At 40.0% G+C, this 16,205-nt stretch overlaps 1 protein-coding gene across 2 annotated transcripts; it reads right to left on the bottom strand.

Moving 5' to 3' along the window:
• Positions 1–57: 57 nt before the first annotated feature.
• Positions 58–16,108, bottom strand: LOC146520511 (transmembrane protein 184B-like). Of its 2 annotated transcripts, XM_085156728.1 has the most exons (10): positions 14,544–16,108; positions 11,969–12,202; positions 8,125–8,290; positions 5,087–5,177; positions 4,900–4,975; positions 4,586–4,677; positions 4,304–4,473; positions 3,273–3,467; positions 2,926–2,952; positions 58–2,423 (listed from the first exon to the last, which is right to left on the bottom strand). In XM_085156728.1, the coding sequence occupies exons 2-10, from the start codon at positions 12,200–12,202 to the stop codon at positions 2,194–2,196; spliced, it is 1,281 nt and encodes a 426-aa protein (XP_085012854.1). In that variant the 5' UTR covers positions 14,544–16,108; the 3' UTR covers positions 58–2,193. The 2 variants fall into 2 exon arrangements, with proteins under 2 accessions (XP_085012854.1, XP_085012855.1); XM_085156729.1 differs by lacking the exon at positions 2,926–2,952.
• Between the last annotated feature and the right edge of the window lie 97 nt (positions 16,109–16,205).

Here is a 16,205-nt window from a genome sequence, read left to right as displayed (position 1 = left end):
TATTTTGCTAATGACAATGATGGAGTCTACAAGCCTGCAAAAACTGCCAGAAATGTATTTTTATTTTACTATTCATCTTTTATTTCTTTTTGAAACATCAACAGAAATCGATATAGCATCAAAACATGTAATATTACCAATATACAAACAAAAAAATATCATACAACAAAAAATTACAAATAAAACAGGAGTATATATGAAATGAAACCATTAAAACACAAATATATTCAAACAGAGCACTATACCAAGCAATGGCGTCCCAGTCGTCGTCATAAAGGTTTTGCAGCACTAAGTTTGACTTTATTTACAGCGTTCCTTCCATTTGGATATAGTATTTTCTGGATTAAAATACAATAAGCTTTGCAAAACTATGATCTGACAGTGTTTTGAAGAAAATGCTCAAGTATGAAACGCTCAGAACAAACACACTCGACCTTGATTTTAACTGAAGCAATGCAGGTTTAGTAGAAAGATACACAAGTGATGCGGTCACTGCGGCAGGAGGCGGCAGGATGGGATGTGGGTCACAGATGGAATCCATTCACCCACCTTCTCTTGACCGAATATGATTTTCTCATTAGGACAAACTGAAAAAAAGCACACATCACTTTGGCTGGTTTGACTCCTTTTCTCACAAAAGGTTGGGCTGTGATGTACTATGTGTCGACCCGCAGTCACTAACTCCAGTCTGTTAAATCGATATACACTCAACATAAACAGAATGTCAGCTTTTATACAGCTGTGCTCTGCCATTCAAACATTTAGAACCACAAACCACATGCGAGTTTTATACCAGCCACTGTGTAAACGCATATTAAACATAATTAGATAAAATATGAATGCATAACTTAAACAGTTCCAGCCATCTTTTGGAAAAAGAAAACATAATGCCAACCAGAGGATTTCTGGCCAGCCCGAAGGTGTTTAGTCACTTTCCGTGTCCCTGTAAATGTACTGACCACCAATTTTAAAATGCTCAATATATTCAAGTACAAATGTGATTTCAATCTGATTTAAAGCCTTGTTTTCACCAACACATCTTTGCATTCTCTATCTGTAGCGGCTAACAACGTGACTTATTTGCCGCTGCTGTCATAGTGTTGCCATTACAAATGACACCAGCAGAGGCAGGGCCGATCTGTGCAGCACGTAATGCCATTAATTATGAGATCACAATCCAGGGCGCATCACAGCTGGGCCGACTGTGCAGGAAAGTGCTGCTCCATCAGTAATCTGTAATCTGTGTGGGCGTTGTCCTTCCGTCAATCCTCCTGCCTACGCTAAAAATCTCTCCTACAGCTGTTACCGTGCTTCTCTGCAAACAATATAGAGTCTGGCCAAGAGCTGGAATGCCATTACATTACATAATGATGACATCCACAGTAAACTCATAAAATTTCTAGGATAACAATAACTTACACCTTCGAGCTCAAACAACATTTAGATAAAATATTTGTCATTGAAGTCATATATTAAAAATAACCCCTGCAATTCAAAGGCCACTTGAAAAAAAAACAACAAACCTAAACTTTAAGACAGTGTCTTGTTATTTGGAGCAAAGGGTGCTATTTGGCAATATATAATTACAAAGAGCGAGAGCGCTAGCAGAGAGGTGAGGAGGAATATTGATATTGATTATGAATCAGTGTAAAGAGTAAAGAATAAAGAGGCCATGTGTCTCAGAATAAGATGGCACTTATTTTCTCCAGCTCATATCTAACTTTTTTAATGCCATAGTGTCATTAGTGCAGGATTAAGATGGTATAATGCAGGCACGGTTATCTGTACGAATCCATTTTCCACGGGTGAATACAAAAATCGTATTTCTTTCAGCGATGGCCTAAAATCACAACTAAAACAACACAAATAATAGCTTGGACAGTTAAAGAATCAACCTCACTCCTCCCTCACTTTATTTGTAACATCTACATTCTTTTCACGCTCCTCATTTCCGTGCTGTAGCAATCATTTCCTTTTTCCTTAGAAAGGGCTCTGCCCTGCCTCGGTTTCAGCGATCTGGCAACCATGACATAAATCTGATCTTTCACTGTTATCTAAATGTGAAATAACCAGAACCACAGCCTGAACTTCCATGTTGAGGTTGGGAAAAAAAGATCCGATTCTTCCGTGGCTGCTAAAAACTTGAGAAGGGCTACAGGAGTAAGGGTTAGCCTCTGAGTGTGTGTTTGAGTCTCAGAACTCATCATCAGAGCTGAGTAGAAGGGTCTTTTCGTTGTCCCCGCGGGTGCTGATGTTACTGTGGCTGCGGGAGAGCGGTGGCCCTCCACTTCGCTCTAACGTGGACTGCTGGGTGTACTGCTGATAAGCTGGGGAGAAGTTATGGATGGCGTCCTGGACCATGTCTCCTGGATTCATCGTCTCCTTCAGGCTGCTGGAAATGCTCTTCATTGGGGCACAGCGACCTGGAGGTCGGTAAATATTAAGAACGAGACACTGAATGGAAGCGATACATGAGCGAAAAAGGAAAGAAACTAAGTTTCCATCCCAACTGCCAGCTGGATTGTCCAAATAAACCTAAGCATTGCTGCAAAGAATATAAAATATATTAAGATAAATATTATCCCTCCATCTGGCATATTTATTATCAAGGCAAGGGTTTACGACAAGGGTAGGACCACAGACTGAACAAAGTGGGAAGGTGGAATTAGCTGACTGCAAAATAAATGAAAGAACACAAAACAACACAGCGAAATATCCATCATTTCAAAATCTAATGGAAACATAAATATCTGTAATTTCTATACAATGCTGCAAATGAAACACTGAACTGAAACACATAACACAAGCGATGGAAATGCAATATTTTTTAAACCACAATCAAAGAGAAAAAAAAGACATCAAATTCCATTTTAACATAAACACCTGAGTCACATACAGACAAAACATAGCTAACATCAGACGTACCGTACTGTCCATAGATAGGAAATGAGCCTTGAGTGCCGCAGAGTGAAGGAGGAGGAAAAGGAGAGAAAGAGATAAGAAACACAAGAAGGTCAAGATGAAAATAAAAGAATAGAAAAGAGGGCAGATGAAAAGAGAACAACTCAAAAATAAACAGATTGTTGAAGATAGGAATCAAAGTAAAGAGGAAGGGACACAAAGAGTCAGGTCAGATTAGCTTTGAAAGACTTCATCAAGAACCCTCTGTTAATCACATAATTACAATACTATAATACTGTTAGTTGCTCTTTGAACATTTCACTCTCTACTACAACCAGACATCAACGCACACACATAAACATGCCTCTTACCATATGAATCGAGCCTTTTGTCCATGTAGACCTTGTAAGTAAAAGCATGGCGCAAAGCAATAGCAGCAAAGAACATCTCAATGCAGATGATGAAGTTTTGGTAGCCAGCAGCAACTGTTCCTTCCCCCACAGAGAAATCAGCAGAGTTGATCTGGGGGATAGCGCCACACTTCTCCAGGATGGCCAGCAACATCCCTGAAATATACAAAGATAAGATATGAAAACATAAATCAAAACACTGATGTATTACTCCATGAGAGTTCAGCAACATTTGAATCTGTGCATGGAAATGCCCAAAACTGGCACTAAAATAAACATATTTGGACCTGGCACAAAAAACCTTTTTGGTCTGTAAAGCTAACAGACAGGTTGCTTTAAACAGTAAAAACTCGTTCAATGTTAGGGCCAGAGCCACACTGATTAGTGAATACTGACACACAAAATGAGCAGCTGTCTACTAGGGTTCTTTTCCATTAAATAAAGTCACTATGTTCGAGGTTGCAGTTCCTTATATGACATATATTATAGATTCCTCTGTGATCAATTCTTCAAACAACCCATCAAAGAATTCTGTGCTCCGGTTTTGGTGGGTTGTTTTTAGCACAAAATAGCAGGTATCTGTGTTGGTATGAACCCTTCATGGAGTCTAACTAAGCTTGGTAGGGTTAGATGAAAAATTTGCACTCCACCACATCATCCAAAATTGTCCATTTTGGCAAAAGCACAGCGGCAACAGCAATGATGCAAGAATCAAGGCTTCAAAATGTAAGAGAACCAGTGGCTATATCCATGTGTTATATACAGCCTAGGCTAGGGAGCCAGGGACTGAAGAGATCACCTCTCACTGGGAAAGTTTCTACAGTATCTACAGTATAGTGACTAGAATGAACAGTCTTCCTTGTTCCAACTCGCAACTCTTCAACTCTGAGTTTACATTGGTCACCTTTGCTAGGTTTCCAGTTGTGTATAACAAGCTACTTCCAAGGTGAATTAAGAGAGGATGTATAAAGTTAATACACACACACACTTACCCTGCCAGAAGGAGAGAAAGATGACTGACTTGACCATGAAGAACTTGAGCACTGGGTTATACGGGACGAGCAGCTCACGTGTGGCAAAGTAGAAGAGGAAGAGAGCGTAGAGGGACAGACTCACAGAGATGTTGTAGATAATAGTGACATACAAGTAGCCACTAGCCACACTGGAGGAGACAGAAAAAAAAGATTATATAAATGCAAAATCAAACAGTCATTTCAACTAAAGCTAAACACTAAGATGCTGATGCTCTGGTTGACAGTGCTGTGGAAACATACTTGAAGTCTCCATCTCTGTATTTCCCAAAGGCCTGAAGGATGACAGTGATCACTGCCATCAGTGGTTTTACCACACAGAACTGGAGAGTTGCCTGCACAGAAGTGAAAGACATAACAGTTGGTGATGTGTGATACCTACAGTCATTCAAGCTTAAAATATTTGCAAGTAGATATTTTGGGTATGCTTACGGACACGTTACATTTTTAGTAAATGGAGAAAACATGTATTAATACTTGTCTGTCACAGTGGACACCACAACACTCAAACAGAGTCAGTACAACCTAAACCTCCGCCCAAACTAAAACACTCATACCTGTTTGCAAAACCTGAGGAAGCCAATGGAGTAGGTCCTGCCCCACAGACAGCATGTCCCATACATACAGCTTGACCTAAAGTGACATACAGGTTAAAAAATACAAGCGCACACACACACTTAACATGAAACAACTGAAGTAACCAATTATACGGGCAATTATACTATGAAAAGGAATCAGACTTACTCGATGGGTTTCCCTCTGATTTCAGCCATTATGGCGCTCTCTCCTCCCAGATACTCGTAACACAAACTCAGGAAGTTGTAGATGACAAAAGCTGGAAAGGATGACACAGAGAAAAAGGTTACAGTTTTCCAAAGTGGCTGTCTGCATCTGGAAAACAATTGCTAGATTTAAAAAATATATTTTTTTAACTGGAGTTAAGCTGCATCAGAAAGCACAAATGAGAAACTGCGTCATCAAACTAAGGAACTGCATATCAGTGATATGACAGGAAGAGAAACCGCAACCTTCATAATCTTGCAGGATTTAGAACACCAAAAACTAAACAAACAAGCTAAAAAAAATACACTGAAATGACAGATATACAATGTGATCAACACACAGTGGTAGAGCTCAGGCGGTAGAGCAGCTCACCTACTAATCAGAAGGTTGGTGGTTACTGCTCCAGTCTGCACGGGCAACATACTAACCCCAATTTGTTATCCATCAGAGTATAATTGTGTGTGAATGTTAGGTAGAAAACACTTACACAGGAAAGGCATAGAAAAAAGTACTTGTGTGAATGGGTGAACGAGGCAAGTTGTAAAGCACTCTGAGTGCTCATTTAGTGCGATATAAGAATCAGTCCATCTATCACACTAGTAAAGGAATTACTATGCTTCAATAACTTGGTGTAACTCTAATAGTAATAGTTAGATTTTGCTGACTCTATTTCAGAACTGCCGAGACTGCCATTTCTAGACAAGAAGTGAAACTTATCAGTAGTCTTATGAATGACTAGCGAACACAGAACGAGCCTTTGACTGTGCATCCAGGCACAGTAATTCTTCTGTGCAGCAAAAAACACCCTGCAACAGTAAAAGCTTGTGACAGTAAACGCTTACTGAGAGCAGTGTTGGTCAAGTTACTTGAAAAAAGTAATCAGTTACCAATTACTGATTACTTCCCCAAAAAAAGTAATCAGTAATTAGTAACTGATTACTTATTTTCAAAAGTAATTAATTACTTAGTTACTTTTTAAAAACACGATTTACAACCTGAATAGGTGATAAAGCGTTAGATCTTTCAGCCCAATTCTACTTTTTCTACATAATCCATCATACAAAATGTAATCAAAAGTCCTTTTTTAAAACTTGTTTTATTAGTCTTAATCTTTTAACTTTATGCATCAAGCAAAAATTTAATTATATGCACCATTCTCTGACTGGAAGAAATTTGTTTAATATTTAAACCTATTTTCTGCACATTCCAGCACATAATTTTTTATTTTTTTTGTGTGTTTACACTCACTCTTTCAAATAGATGCACGTAAAACAGAGCAGAAAAAAAAATAAAGTCAAAGACTAGCGGTTCTGTTGCTCTATTTTCACCTGTAAAGCAGGAGTGGGGTAGGCGGAGGTTTACCCTGGTGCAGGTGTGCCGCAGCGGTCAGTTGAAGAATCCGTGAGTTTCTCTGTGAATTTCCCATTACGTCGTTGCTCACTCGGTGCTTGCTTGGAAGTTTAGGGGGTTTTTTTCAGTGTAAAAAGAAGTTTTCTTCCCACGCACAACGGACGCTAATGTTTTTGTCACTTTGTATGGAATCAAACTCAAAGTAAGGTCAGTACTTCCACGCTTTAAACGCTGCATGCTCATACTCTCTCCCGCACTCAATATATGATCCATTGTTGATCTGCACACAGCTGTTGTCACGAACGTCGCACTTGCTTACGTCACTGTCATGAGACATTCTTGCAAAAAAAAAAAAAAAATCACTGTTTTAGTAACGCAGTAACGCAGCGTTCCTACGTGAAAGTAACGGTAATCTAATTACCGTTTTTTGCGATAGTAATCCCTTACTTTACTCGTTACTTGAAAAAAGTAATCGGATTACAGTAACGCGTTACTGCCCATCTGTGACTGAGAGAGAACATTTTTTTTGCCAGAAATTTAAAAAAAACAAAAAAACAATTTACAGTTATATATGTAGACCATTGTGTAATTCATCATTATCTGATATCAAAAATTTAAAAACATTCTCCTGGATTTAATATCCATTATTCTTTAAAAATCTAAATATTTTTAGAAAAATCTTAAAGCATATAGGGCAGTTGCATCATATTCTGTGCAGTGGTCAGTGGTTTACTTTCTATTTTGCTGAGGAGTAACACGCAATTTAAAAAAAACTGACTGGGCTGCACAGTGATCGCAGTTTTCCTGCTGGCCCAGGTGTTCGTCGGCTAATCTAAGGGTAATCCACAGACCCAGGCTCCCTGCTGCCTCAGCTTTCTTTACAGTTGAAAGCTGCTGATCTTAAAAGTAAGCCTGTGATTGCAGCACATGGACGACAATTGGGTCCTGGGTTTTTCAGTACTGCATAATTACAGATACAGTATGTTTTAACTCTGAAACAAGAACATACGAAGAAGCTAACATTCTTTTGAATGGCTTCTCCACGTAAACCTAAGGTTTGAACAGTAGGTGGGTGGGGCTTCTGTGCCTAGATCACAATGTCATCATACAGAGCCAAGGGTACAAAAAAAACTGACATGTGGTCCTTAGAGCAGTTTGAAATCTGAGCTTCTGTCTCACTGGGGTTATGTGTACGTACACCGACATCCTAACCTAAAACTCTGTTCATGTTTATAATAAGCATCCACTACTAATTACCAACAATATACTATAAATGACAGAAAACACCAAAAAGCACAGCGGGCCCACTTTGAATAATGGTGGGATACATCATGATTTATCTGCTTAGAAGTGAGATGCCTTCTCAAGCATTTGCTCTTTTTCCACTCAGTTGCTAGGATACCTGTCCCCCCCTCCCTGCAATCCCAACAGGCCATGGAGACATGAGAACAAAGATGGCAACCTTTGTAAATGAACACACTGTAAAGGCCCTCTGTTAGTGGGCACAGCACATAAATTCTTACACCCTCACACTTACTCTCGTCGTTGTGTTAAATACTGTGATGGCACATGTGGCAGCGTATATTCCTGCGTGCAACATAATAGGCTAGTGTACCATTTTATTTGACTCTGTTCCTTTGTCCACTAACCTTCATAGCAGTCTCGGACTGTGTCGAAGTACACGTAATACTCCTCGTTGGTGAAGAAAAGCAGGCTGAGCCAGGAGTCAAAGGCATAGATGGGAACTATGAAGAGGATCCTAACTATGTGCCGCTGCTCGTTTGGAGAGCTGTAGTAACGTAGGTGCATGTAGATCTGAAAAAGGAAAAGAGGTTAGAGAAACATAAGTTCATCTAAACATATAAAGTCATTTATTTAGAAATCTAAGATTACACTGCTCCTATAAAAAGACACCATCATCTGACAAGGAGCTCCTTATGCTGGAAAAAGCCTCCATAACTTAAAGACAAAATTAAACGAGCAAGTAAATATTGTGCAGCACTGGCAAAGGTGTATCTACACTCACCACCCATTTGATTAGTTACTGAAGTTAGTTAGTTGCTGAAGTTTGAATTGAGCAATGAGAAATGTAAATTATGTGACTTTAAACTTAACATGGTTGTTAAGGCCAGATGGCTGAGTATTTCACAAACTGCTGATCTATTGGGATTTTCCCACACAACCATCTGTAGGGTTTACAGAGAATGGTCTGAAAAAGAGAAAACATCCTGTGAAAATGCCCTGTTAATGTTAGAGAAGCCAAGGTATGCAGAAGAGCATCTGTGAACGGACAATATGGTTGACCTTGATGAGCTAGAGCAAATTGGAAAAACAATGCTTGATCTGATGAGCCTTGACTTCTGATGCAACATTCAGATAGTAGGTCCACACAACATGGATGGACCTATCCTGCCTTGTATCAAAGTTTAAGGCTGGTGGTGGTGGTGGTGTAAAGGTATTCAGGGTTATTTTCATGACATACTTTGGACCACCAACTGCGCATCATTTAAAGGTGAAAGCCTACAGTGTATCGATCTTTTCATGACTGCTTCCAGCAGGATAACACACCACGTTGCAAAGCTCAAATCATCTCAAAATGGTTTCGTGAACATGATAAGATCACCGTACTGAAATGGTCTCCACAGTCACCAGATTTCAATCAAATAGAGCTCCTTTGGGATGTGGTGAAATGGAAAATTCACATCATGGATGTGGAGCTGACAAAACTGCACCAATTGTGTGATGTCATGTCAATGTCGACCAAAATCTCTGCCAAAAATCAATGCCATGAAGAATTCAGGCAATTCTGACGGAAAAAGCAGGTCCAACCAGGTATTAGCAAGGTATACCGAACAAAATGGTCAGTAAATTTAAATCTGCTCATGAGAGCATCAACACCTATAAAAACAGAGATAATGAAAAACCCTGTTGACATGCTATGTATGGGCTGCATGAACAACGAAGGAAAATGGTATCAGGTTTCCACCAACAACCTAATGTACCACGTAATATTTCTAATTTTTAAAACGCAAAAATACTGTATTTAAACTTGCCTATATAATGATTAAATTTCCTAAACTTTAAATAAAGTTTAGTTAAAAAAAAATAGGACCTAAACTAAAACATGGCAAAGTCTGGCAGGGAGTGTTTTTGGTGCCTGCACATAGAGTGAGACAAAAGCTATCAGTGTCATGGAAAAGGGCGTGCTGGTACTGACCAAATAAAAGCGTCAACGCACAAATGAAATGTGACCCAATAATTGTTTTATCTTGATTTTCTTGTTTTTATAATAATTGAAGCCAAAAATTGTAACTGAAAAAAATGGGTTAGTAGGTGTCACATTAAAAAAACAACAACAAAGAAACAAAAAACAACTAAAAACACAACATGAGCTCAACATGGATCAGTTTTCTCACTGCAAAACCACAGTTCAAAATGTGCTAGGTAATCAGGGTGGCCCAAAGTAATGGCTACCTCATGAAACCTGCATGTGTGCAGTCAGTATACACTTGCCAGAGTCTGATACTGGAATAGAGTGAGTTTGCAGGGTGTGTGTTGTGAGTGTGTGCTTGATGGGGGTAACTGATACTGAGCTTCTATCACTCCTTTTCAGAGAAGCAGATGGCAGGAAGGACAGGGTGGGCTGCTGTCACCAGCACCTCTGTCTGCGCCCTGTGGCTCTTTTCCACTTACACAATGTCCACACCTATCACCTTTCCTGGCCTGTAAACAGACACACCTCTGGTAAAATAACAAACATTGAAAGGGGGGGGGGGGGGGGGGGGGACAACACACCAGGCCAGACAGTGCACTCACAGGCAATCGTTGCTAGGTGACCCTACTTTCAGCACACACATCTCCTGCTCCTGTATGGTGTTATACTCAAGCCAGGGGCACCTGTTGCCAGAGCGACACAAGGCTATTCATTATCCGAGTGTGTGAAGAGCATCGGCAAACAATGGAAGAGAAATCATTCAACTATGCCTCGAGGTACAATAGATCCCCCTTACATAAAAGGGATGTTACCTGAATGCTTCAGTGTAACATGAGGGCTGACAAACAAAGAAACCTGACAAGGTAAACTGCTCTTATTCCATGAATTGCAGTTCTCTGCAGTGCTCGCACACAGCACTCCACAGGCTTTTAGTACTGCTGAGGTCTTGCCATACAGCCATCGTAAATTGTCCCAAGCTGGATAAATTTAAGAGGGCCGAATTAAATTCAGTCAAACTTGGAATCCTTGTGTGTTTGCGCTCAAGGTTGCCACAAACTAGAATATTCCAAGTTTTTACAGCCTGCAAGGAAAATTTATTGCATGTTGTTTTGCCCATCTCTGTTTCACTGCACTTATGTAATCGTACTACTGCCAGCCCCAAAGAAAACACAAAGACATGTATTCGTATTACTTGTTTCTAATGTTTAATGCTTGCAGCCATCTTAAACCTGGCTCCTAAATGGTGCTTTAAAGATTTAAATGTGGCTCGGTGACTAAAGACACTAAACTAAGACAAAACTCAGTGTCAGCAATTTAGGATGACTGTCTCCCTGCTCCCTGCAAGTCAGTGGAATTAAAGCCATAAAGAAGTAAATATATCTGAGCTGTGGCAATGGAAGCTTTTTTTTGTATGACGTCTCCTGCAGCTAACACAACTGGGCATGGTAACAAACAGCAGAGTAGGTTTAGCTGTCTGTGTCAGTCCACATTTCAGCAGGAATTGTTAGTATACAGCCTAGATGCATCAAACTTGTTTTCCAAACAACCACAACAAATTAGATCCACGTGGCACAATTTGGCTTGCAATGAACCTGTAAGGTTGCTGAAATCTCACCATGTGTAGGAGCCTTTAGAAAGCAGATTGTAGATGAGAATAAGTACTTATTTATTTAACTTCTTTACAAACACAGTGTAGCCAATTCATGGGAATGGGATGTTATTTATCACCTTCACATCAAAAACAAAACAAATTTGCAGACAGAAAATTCCATAATATTTGGAAGAAGAATATTTCCTCATATGAAGCACATAAAACTACATGTGCTTGGTGTGTGAACATCCACATAAAGAGTCAACCAACCTTTAACTAAGTCTAAATAAAACCAAACAATCATGATCATGATTCAAATTTGGGTTTTGAGTCACTTACCCAAAGCACTGACATTGAGATCAATGTTTTGGGTAAGTGCTATGGGCAAAGACGGGAAAACAGATGTAACCACATTGAATGAAACCAATAACAACATGTTAGCAAAGAGGGCATTTGAGTTTTGCCTAGTGACATATTTTGACCAAATAAAAAGCATAACCTAGTTATTCCTTTAGTGAAACCACCACATAGTCAACAGGTTCTCAAATACCCTTGGACTGTAGAAAGAACTCTCAAAACCCTGTAATTATTATTATTTAACCTCTTAGATCACAGTTTACCCTCTCACAGGTAGCTGTTAGTGGAACATTTCATTTAAACCCGCTGACCATTTAACCACTCTGCTTACCTGGTGGCATGTGATCAGAAGAGCTGTCCAAACAAAAAACCCTGATATAGTTTGGGCAGTGGAGGTCATGAGGAAAATTGGCTCATCTGGTGTTACCACTGGGGTTTTAGGCACCCATGATGTGTTGGATCCTTGTGGGGCTGTAGTGGCTGGGGACCCCAGGGTGAGGCCGCTAGGAGAGTCATTCTCCAACCTCTCTGACAGCCGTTTGACTCTCCACCAAAGCTGACTCATCTGAATGAAGAAAGGACAGTTCATCAACAAATTTGCTTCTTGTAACACACTTAATTTACCCTCGACATTTTTAATAGCATGCATCAATCAACAGAACATCATGTTCCAGTTTGTAAAGCCTGAATAAAACACTCTTGATGTGTAAAAGCATCTCAGTGGGCTCGTGCGGCCAACGACCTAAATCTCATGCCAATATCTGCCGAAGCTGGAACGAGAAAACAGCAAAAGATAAAGAGCAGAGCAAAGTAGGACACTGCACAAAAAAGTGCAAATGACACTGCACGGCTGGCAGACGGATGAAGCCAGATCAAATGGAAGGAGTGAAAAGAGGAAGCACAAGGTAGGCGGGTGAGGAGGCACTGGTGAAAACGGGCAAAAACCACACACAACAAGACATGGAGCAGAGGGCTGAAAAATCCCTAAATCACACAGTGACAGATCCGTAAGATCTGGTGACCCAGTTTCTCCTCTTCTTGTTCCCGGTGCTCTGCTCTGGGTAGAATGAAGTGGAGTGCAGCTAGAAATAGCACTATGAACAAGCATATCTCATGAGAGTAGTGAAACACCTTTGCACAAATTAGTCAAAAAAAAAATGCAGAACTAACACGATCATGCCTGTGGCTGCATGTGGTTGGTGAAAGCTGAAAGCAGTAGGAATTAAGGAAACAACTGCTCGCAAATGCACATTAGGAAAATGGATAAAGGTGTTCTGAAGTTTCTATTCCACAAGACTAATGGAACAGCCTCAGAATCTTGGGGGCTGGAGGGTATCCAGGCTGTGCATCCGAACAGGCCCATCACATGGCCAGACACACCCATGCTCTCATTCACACCTATAACCAATTTAGGCACAGAGGGAGCACACAAACTCCCCACAGCTGCCTGACTACACCACTTCTGCAGCTCATAATGACATAATTATGAGCTGCAGAAGTGGCATTCATCTCATAATTACACAGGACTGATGAGGACAAGTGAAAACTAGACAGGCGACCGGCCAAACCGGCACTCACAACATCACACACATCGAGACAGATGCTCTGCTACACTCCCCCGCCCCCAATCATCAAATTACATCTCCCTGCAACCGTCATCGCTCCACCTACATCAATGTCTTGGCACAGATTTTCAGGAAGGCAATAATCTAATAGTTTGCAGTGAAAACTAATTTCACAATTACTTTCAAAGCCTCCTGAAACACCAGCTAAATATAGAGTGATTGCACAGTGTTGTCATGGATGACTCATGCCACTTTGCCAAAGCCTAAATCAGCTTGTGGCAATGCAGCAACTGGGAATGAGCCAGTGTGTGTCTCTTTCACTCTCTCGCTTTCACACACACACATACCCCAGAATATGTTTTAGTTGAAAACAAAATAAAACAAAACAAAACAGAAATAAATTTAGAACCCTACAGACAATTCAGTCTAAATGATTTGCCTGTTTTTAATACCACCACAAAGACAAGTAGAATATTGTTATTAGTATTATTATTATTGATTTTAGTTGCACTAGTAAATATTATTATTTGAGTAATTAAAGAAGCTGACAGGTCCATATTTCAGTGTGATCAGGATCACGCTGAATTAACAGCTGAATTTCTATGTCCAAAATGATAATGTTATGTTTGGTTTTGCCATGTTCTGGTAAGTCAACAGTTAGAAAATTAGTTTATTTATAGTCAATGTAAATCAGTTTAAACATGCCATGTTAAAATAAACACATACAAATTATCTGCATATCATCCATATTAAAGTCTGTGCTCACTGCTGTGCATACGCAAAGGAGATGATCAGCACCTTGCACTTACAATAACACCTCGCTGGTTCCCAGTGGGCCACAGACAAGACAGAAAGGCAGATCATCAGTCCTGCTGACTGCACCCGGGGAAAGATTTCAAAACATGCATTGTACTTCGACATCAATCGAATTGGCAGTCTTTGTGACAAGAATTAAGACTTCAGGCCAGGAAAGCTGTCTGAAACATACTGTAACACACCAGGGCACCGAGGCTGTGTTCAGCCAGATGAAGTGAACACAACAGGACTCAGCAGTGGTTACAAGTCATTTTTATAGTGTTAAGAGCAGATTAAAGAAAATACACAAAGGACGAGAAGTCAAGCTTCCCAGCTTTCAACCTTCGTATCAGTGCACACCGCCGTGCTATACATGCAATATCAGACAGGTGAAAAATTCAGGCGGGATAACAGTTAGCACACAAATGCTGATTTATGACAAGGTATTTGAGCCATTCCGTTATGAGTGTTAGAAAAGACACAATAAAAGCGGAAAATTGCAGCCGCTGATCGGCGCTCCTGACTCCGTGCTGCCGCTTTGCTTACCTCCTCTGCAGTTGTTTGATGTGCGCCGATTTGAATCCAGGCATCAACTTAGCTCATCGTCTCGAATCCAATCTCGAGCCTTTCGGGAGTATAAAAAGTTACCGAGCCAAGCTATTACATTCAAATGAGGGAAATTCACGTATGTAATCACTGCATCTTTCTTTCAATTCCGGAAACTGGCTTCTTCTGCGGGAAGAGTCGACAGCTGAGCTTTAATGACGCCGACCTCAGCTGCTAACCAGTGTTAGCAAGCCCTTTTCTAGCCTAACACAAACTTAGCAGTTACTTCTTCCAGTAGAGGCAAACCAAAGACGTATAACACGGTTTTAGAAAGCTTTACATAAAACACGACGCTGAGGTGTAAACTGAGAAAATAACTGGTATTAGCTTGCCATTTCCAATCCAATGCTAATGGGCTACTAACACCGTTATTTCACCCACATCAGCAGTTCTCTGTATCAACAGCAGCAACTCCGCTCAGCGCATGCGCAGTCACGCCTTTGTCGTTCTCCGTGCTTGGCCATTGAACATAATGCAACTTTATATCCACACCCAGCGCCCGCTAACAAAATGATGAAAAGTCAGAAATTGTGAGCAACGTTATTAATTTTTATTACTTCATAAAATATACACAAATACTGTAAATAAAGAGTGTTTAAGAACTGTACATGATATCAGTACACAATACATAAAGTGAAATCCCCCCCAAATAGGCTCATTCTCCATACCATCCCCAACCCAACAGTTACAATGCCACTGGGTCATGGTGGCCTGTACAAAGGTAATTACACACAGTACACTGCTATTTACAAATCCCTGCAAATTGCATCAGTTAAGCTTTCTTCTTAATGACATCGTCAAGGTTTCTGGAGGTTTAAAAAATAAAAATAAAAAAAAATCCAAAAGGTGACATCACACTATTGGCAATTTATTTTTGCAGGATACTGAAAGCCCTAAGTATTGAATAACGATGAAGGTGGACAGGCTTTGAACAACTGAGAAATAAAGGCATTCAAAAAACATAGAAGGTATGTCCAATAAATTACAGGATGATGAGTGACAGTTTAACATAAATACAGTTATTTAAAAAAAAAAAACTGCATACAAACTAAGACAAAGGGAATTTATTATTCTTTGCAGGGATTCACTGTATCACGCTTCCTTTCACACATACACAAAATGTTGGATGACCCAGCTGGCACAGCAACAGTAATCCATCCCACAATTTAGCATTTTAAATACCCAAACTCCAAATGCCTATTTCTGTTGTTAGTTTCCATTTTTCTACTTTACACTTTAAAACAAAAATGACCACATTTGGCTTTACATTGAAATAAAAAAATATTTACAGTGGAGTAAACAAACTTGGGTGTGGGAAAAAAAAAAAAAAAGTATAGTTATAGTATATTACTGGATGCCCCCCCTCCCAAACCGTACCCTGAAATGTGATCCCAAATGTTGAAAGAGCCTACCCAGTACCCCCTTTACCTTCAATAATAAAATAATAAAAAAAGGTAATGTTAAGAACTATCATAAAAATTGCAGCCACTTTTTGTTAGCCAAAGTGGGCAGCTGTGGTCTCTGGTCGAATATAATCGGTTTGCTGAAAATTTCCTGAGGAGCTTCCCTCAAGACTTCAGAGTTCTGTCTTTGCGTCATCTA

This window comes from Neolamprologus multifasciatus, chromosome 4 (assembly GCF_963576455.1).
Source record: "Neolamprologus multifasciatus chromosome 4, fNeoMul1.2, whole genome shotgun sequence".
Lineage (NCBI taxonomy): Eukaryota > Metazoa > Chordata > Actinopteri > Cichliformes > Cichlidae > Neolamprologus > Neolamprologus multifasciatus.
The sequence above is the reverse complement of the archived record's forward strand: the minus strand, read 5'-3'. Positions and strand labels throughout refer to the sequence as shown.

What these genes read in the sequence shown, in the direction of transcription:
- LOC146520511 (XM_085156728.1), bottom strand. Translation starts at nt 12,202, where the DNA reads ATGAGTCAGCTTTGGTGGAGAGTCAAACGGCTGTCAGAGAGGTTGGAG. An exon ending in CTTTCTCTCCTTCTGGCAGG is followed by an intron (nt 3,468 to 4,303) that starts GTAAGTGTGTGT and finishes TGTATATTTCAG; the next exon opens with GGATGTTGCTGGCCATCCTG. An exon ending in CAAAAGGCTCGATTCATATG is followed by an intron (nt 2,953 to 3,272) that starts GTAAGAGGCATG and finishes GCGGCACTCAAG; the next exon opens with GCTCATTTCCTATCTATGGA.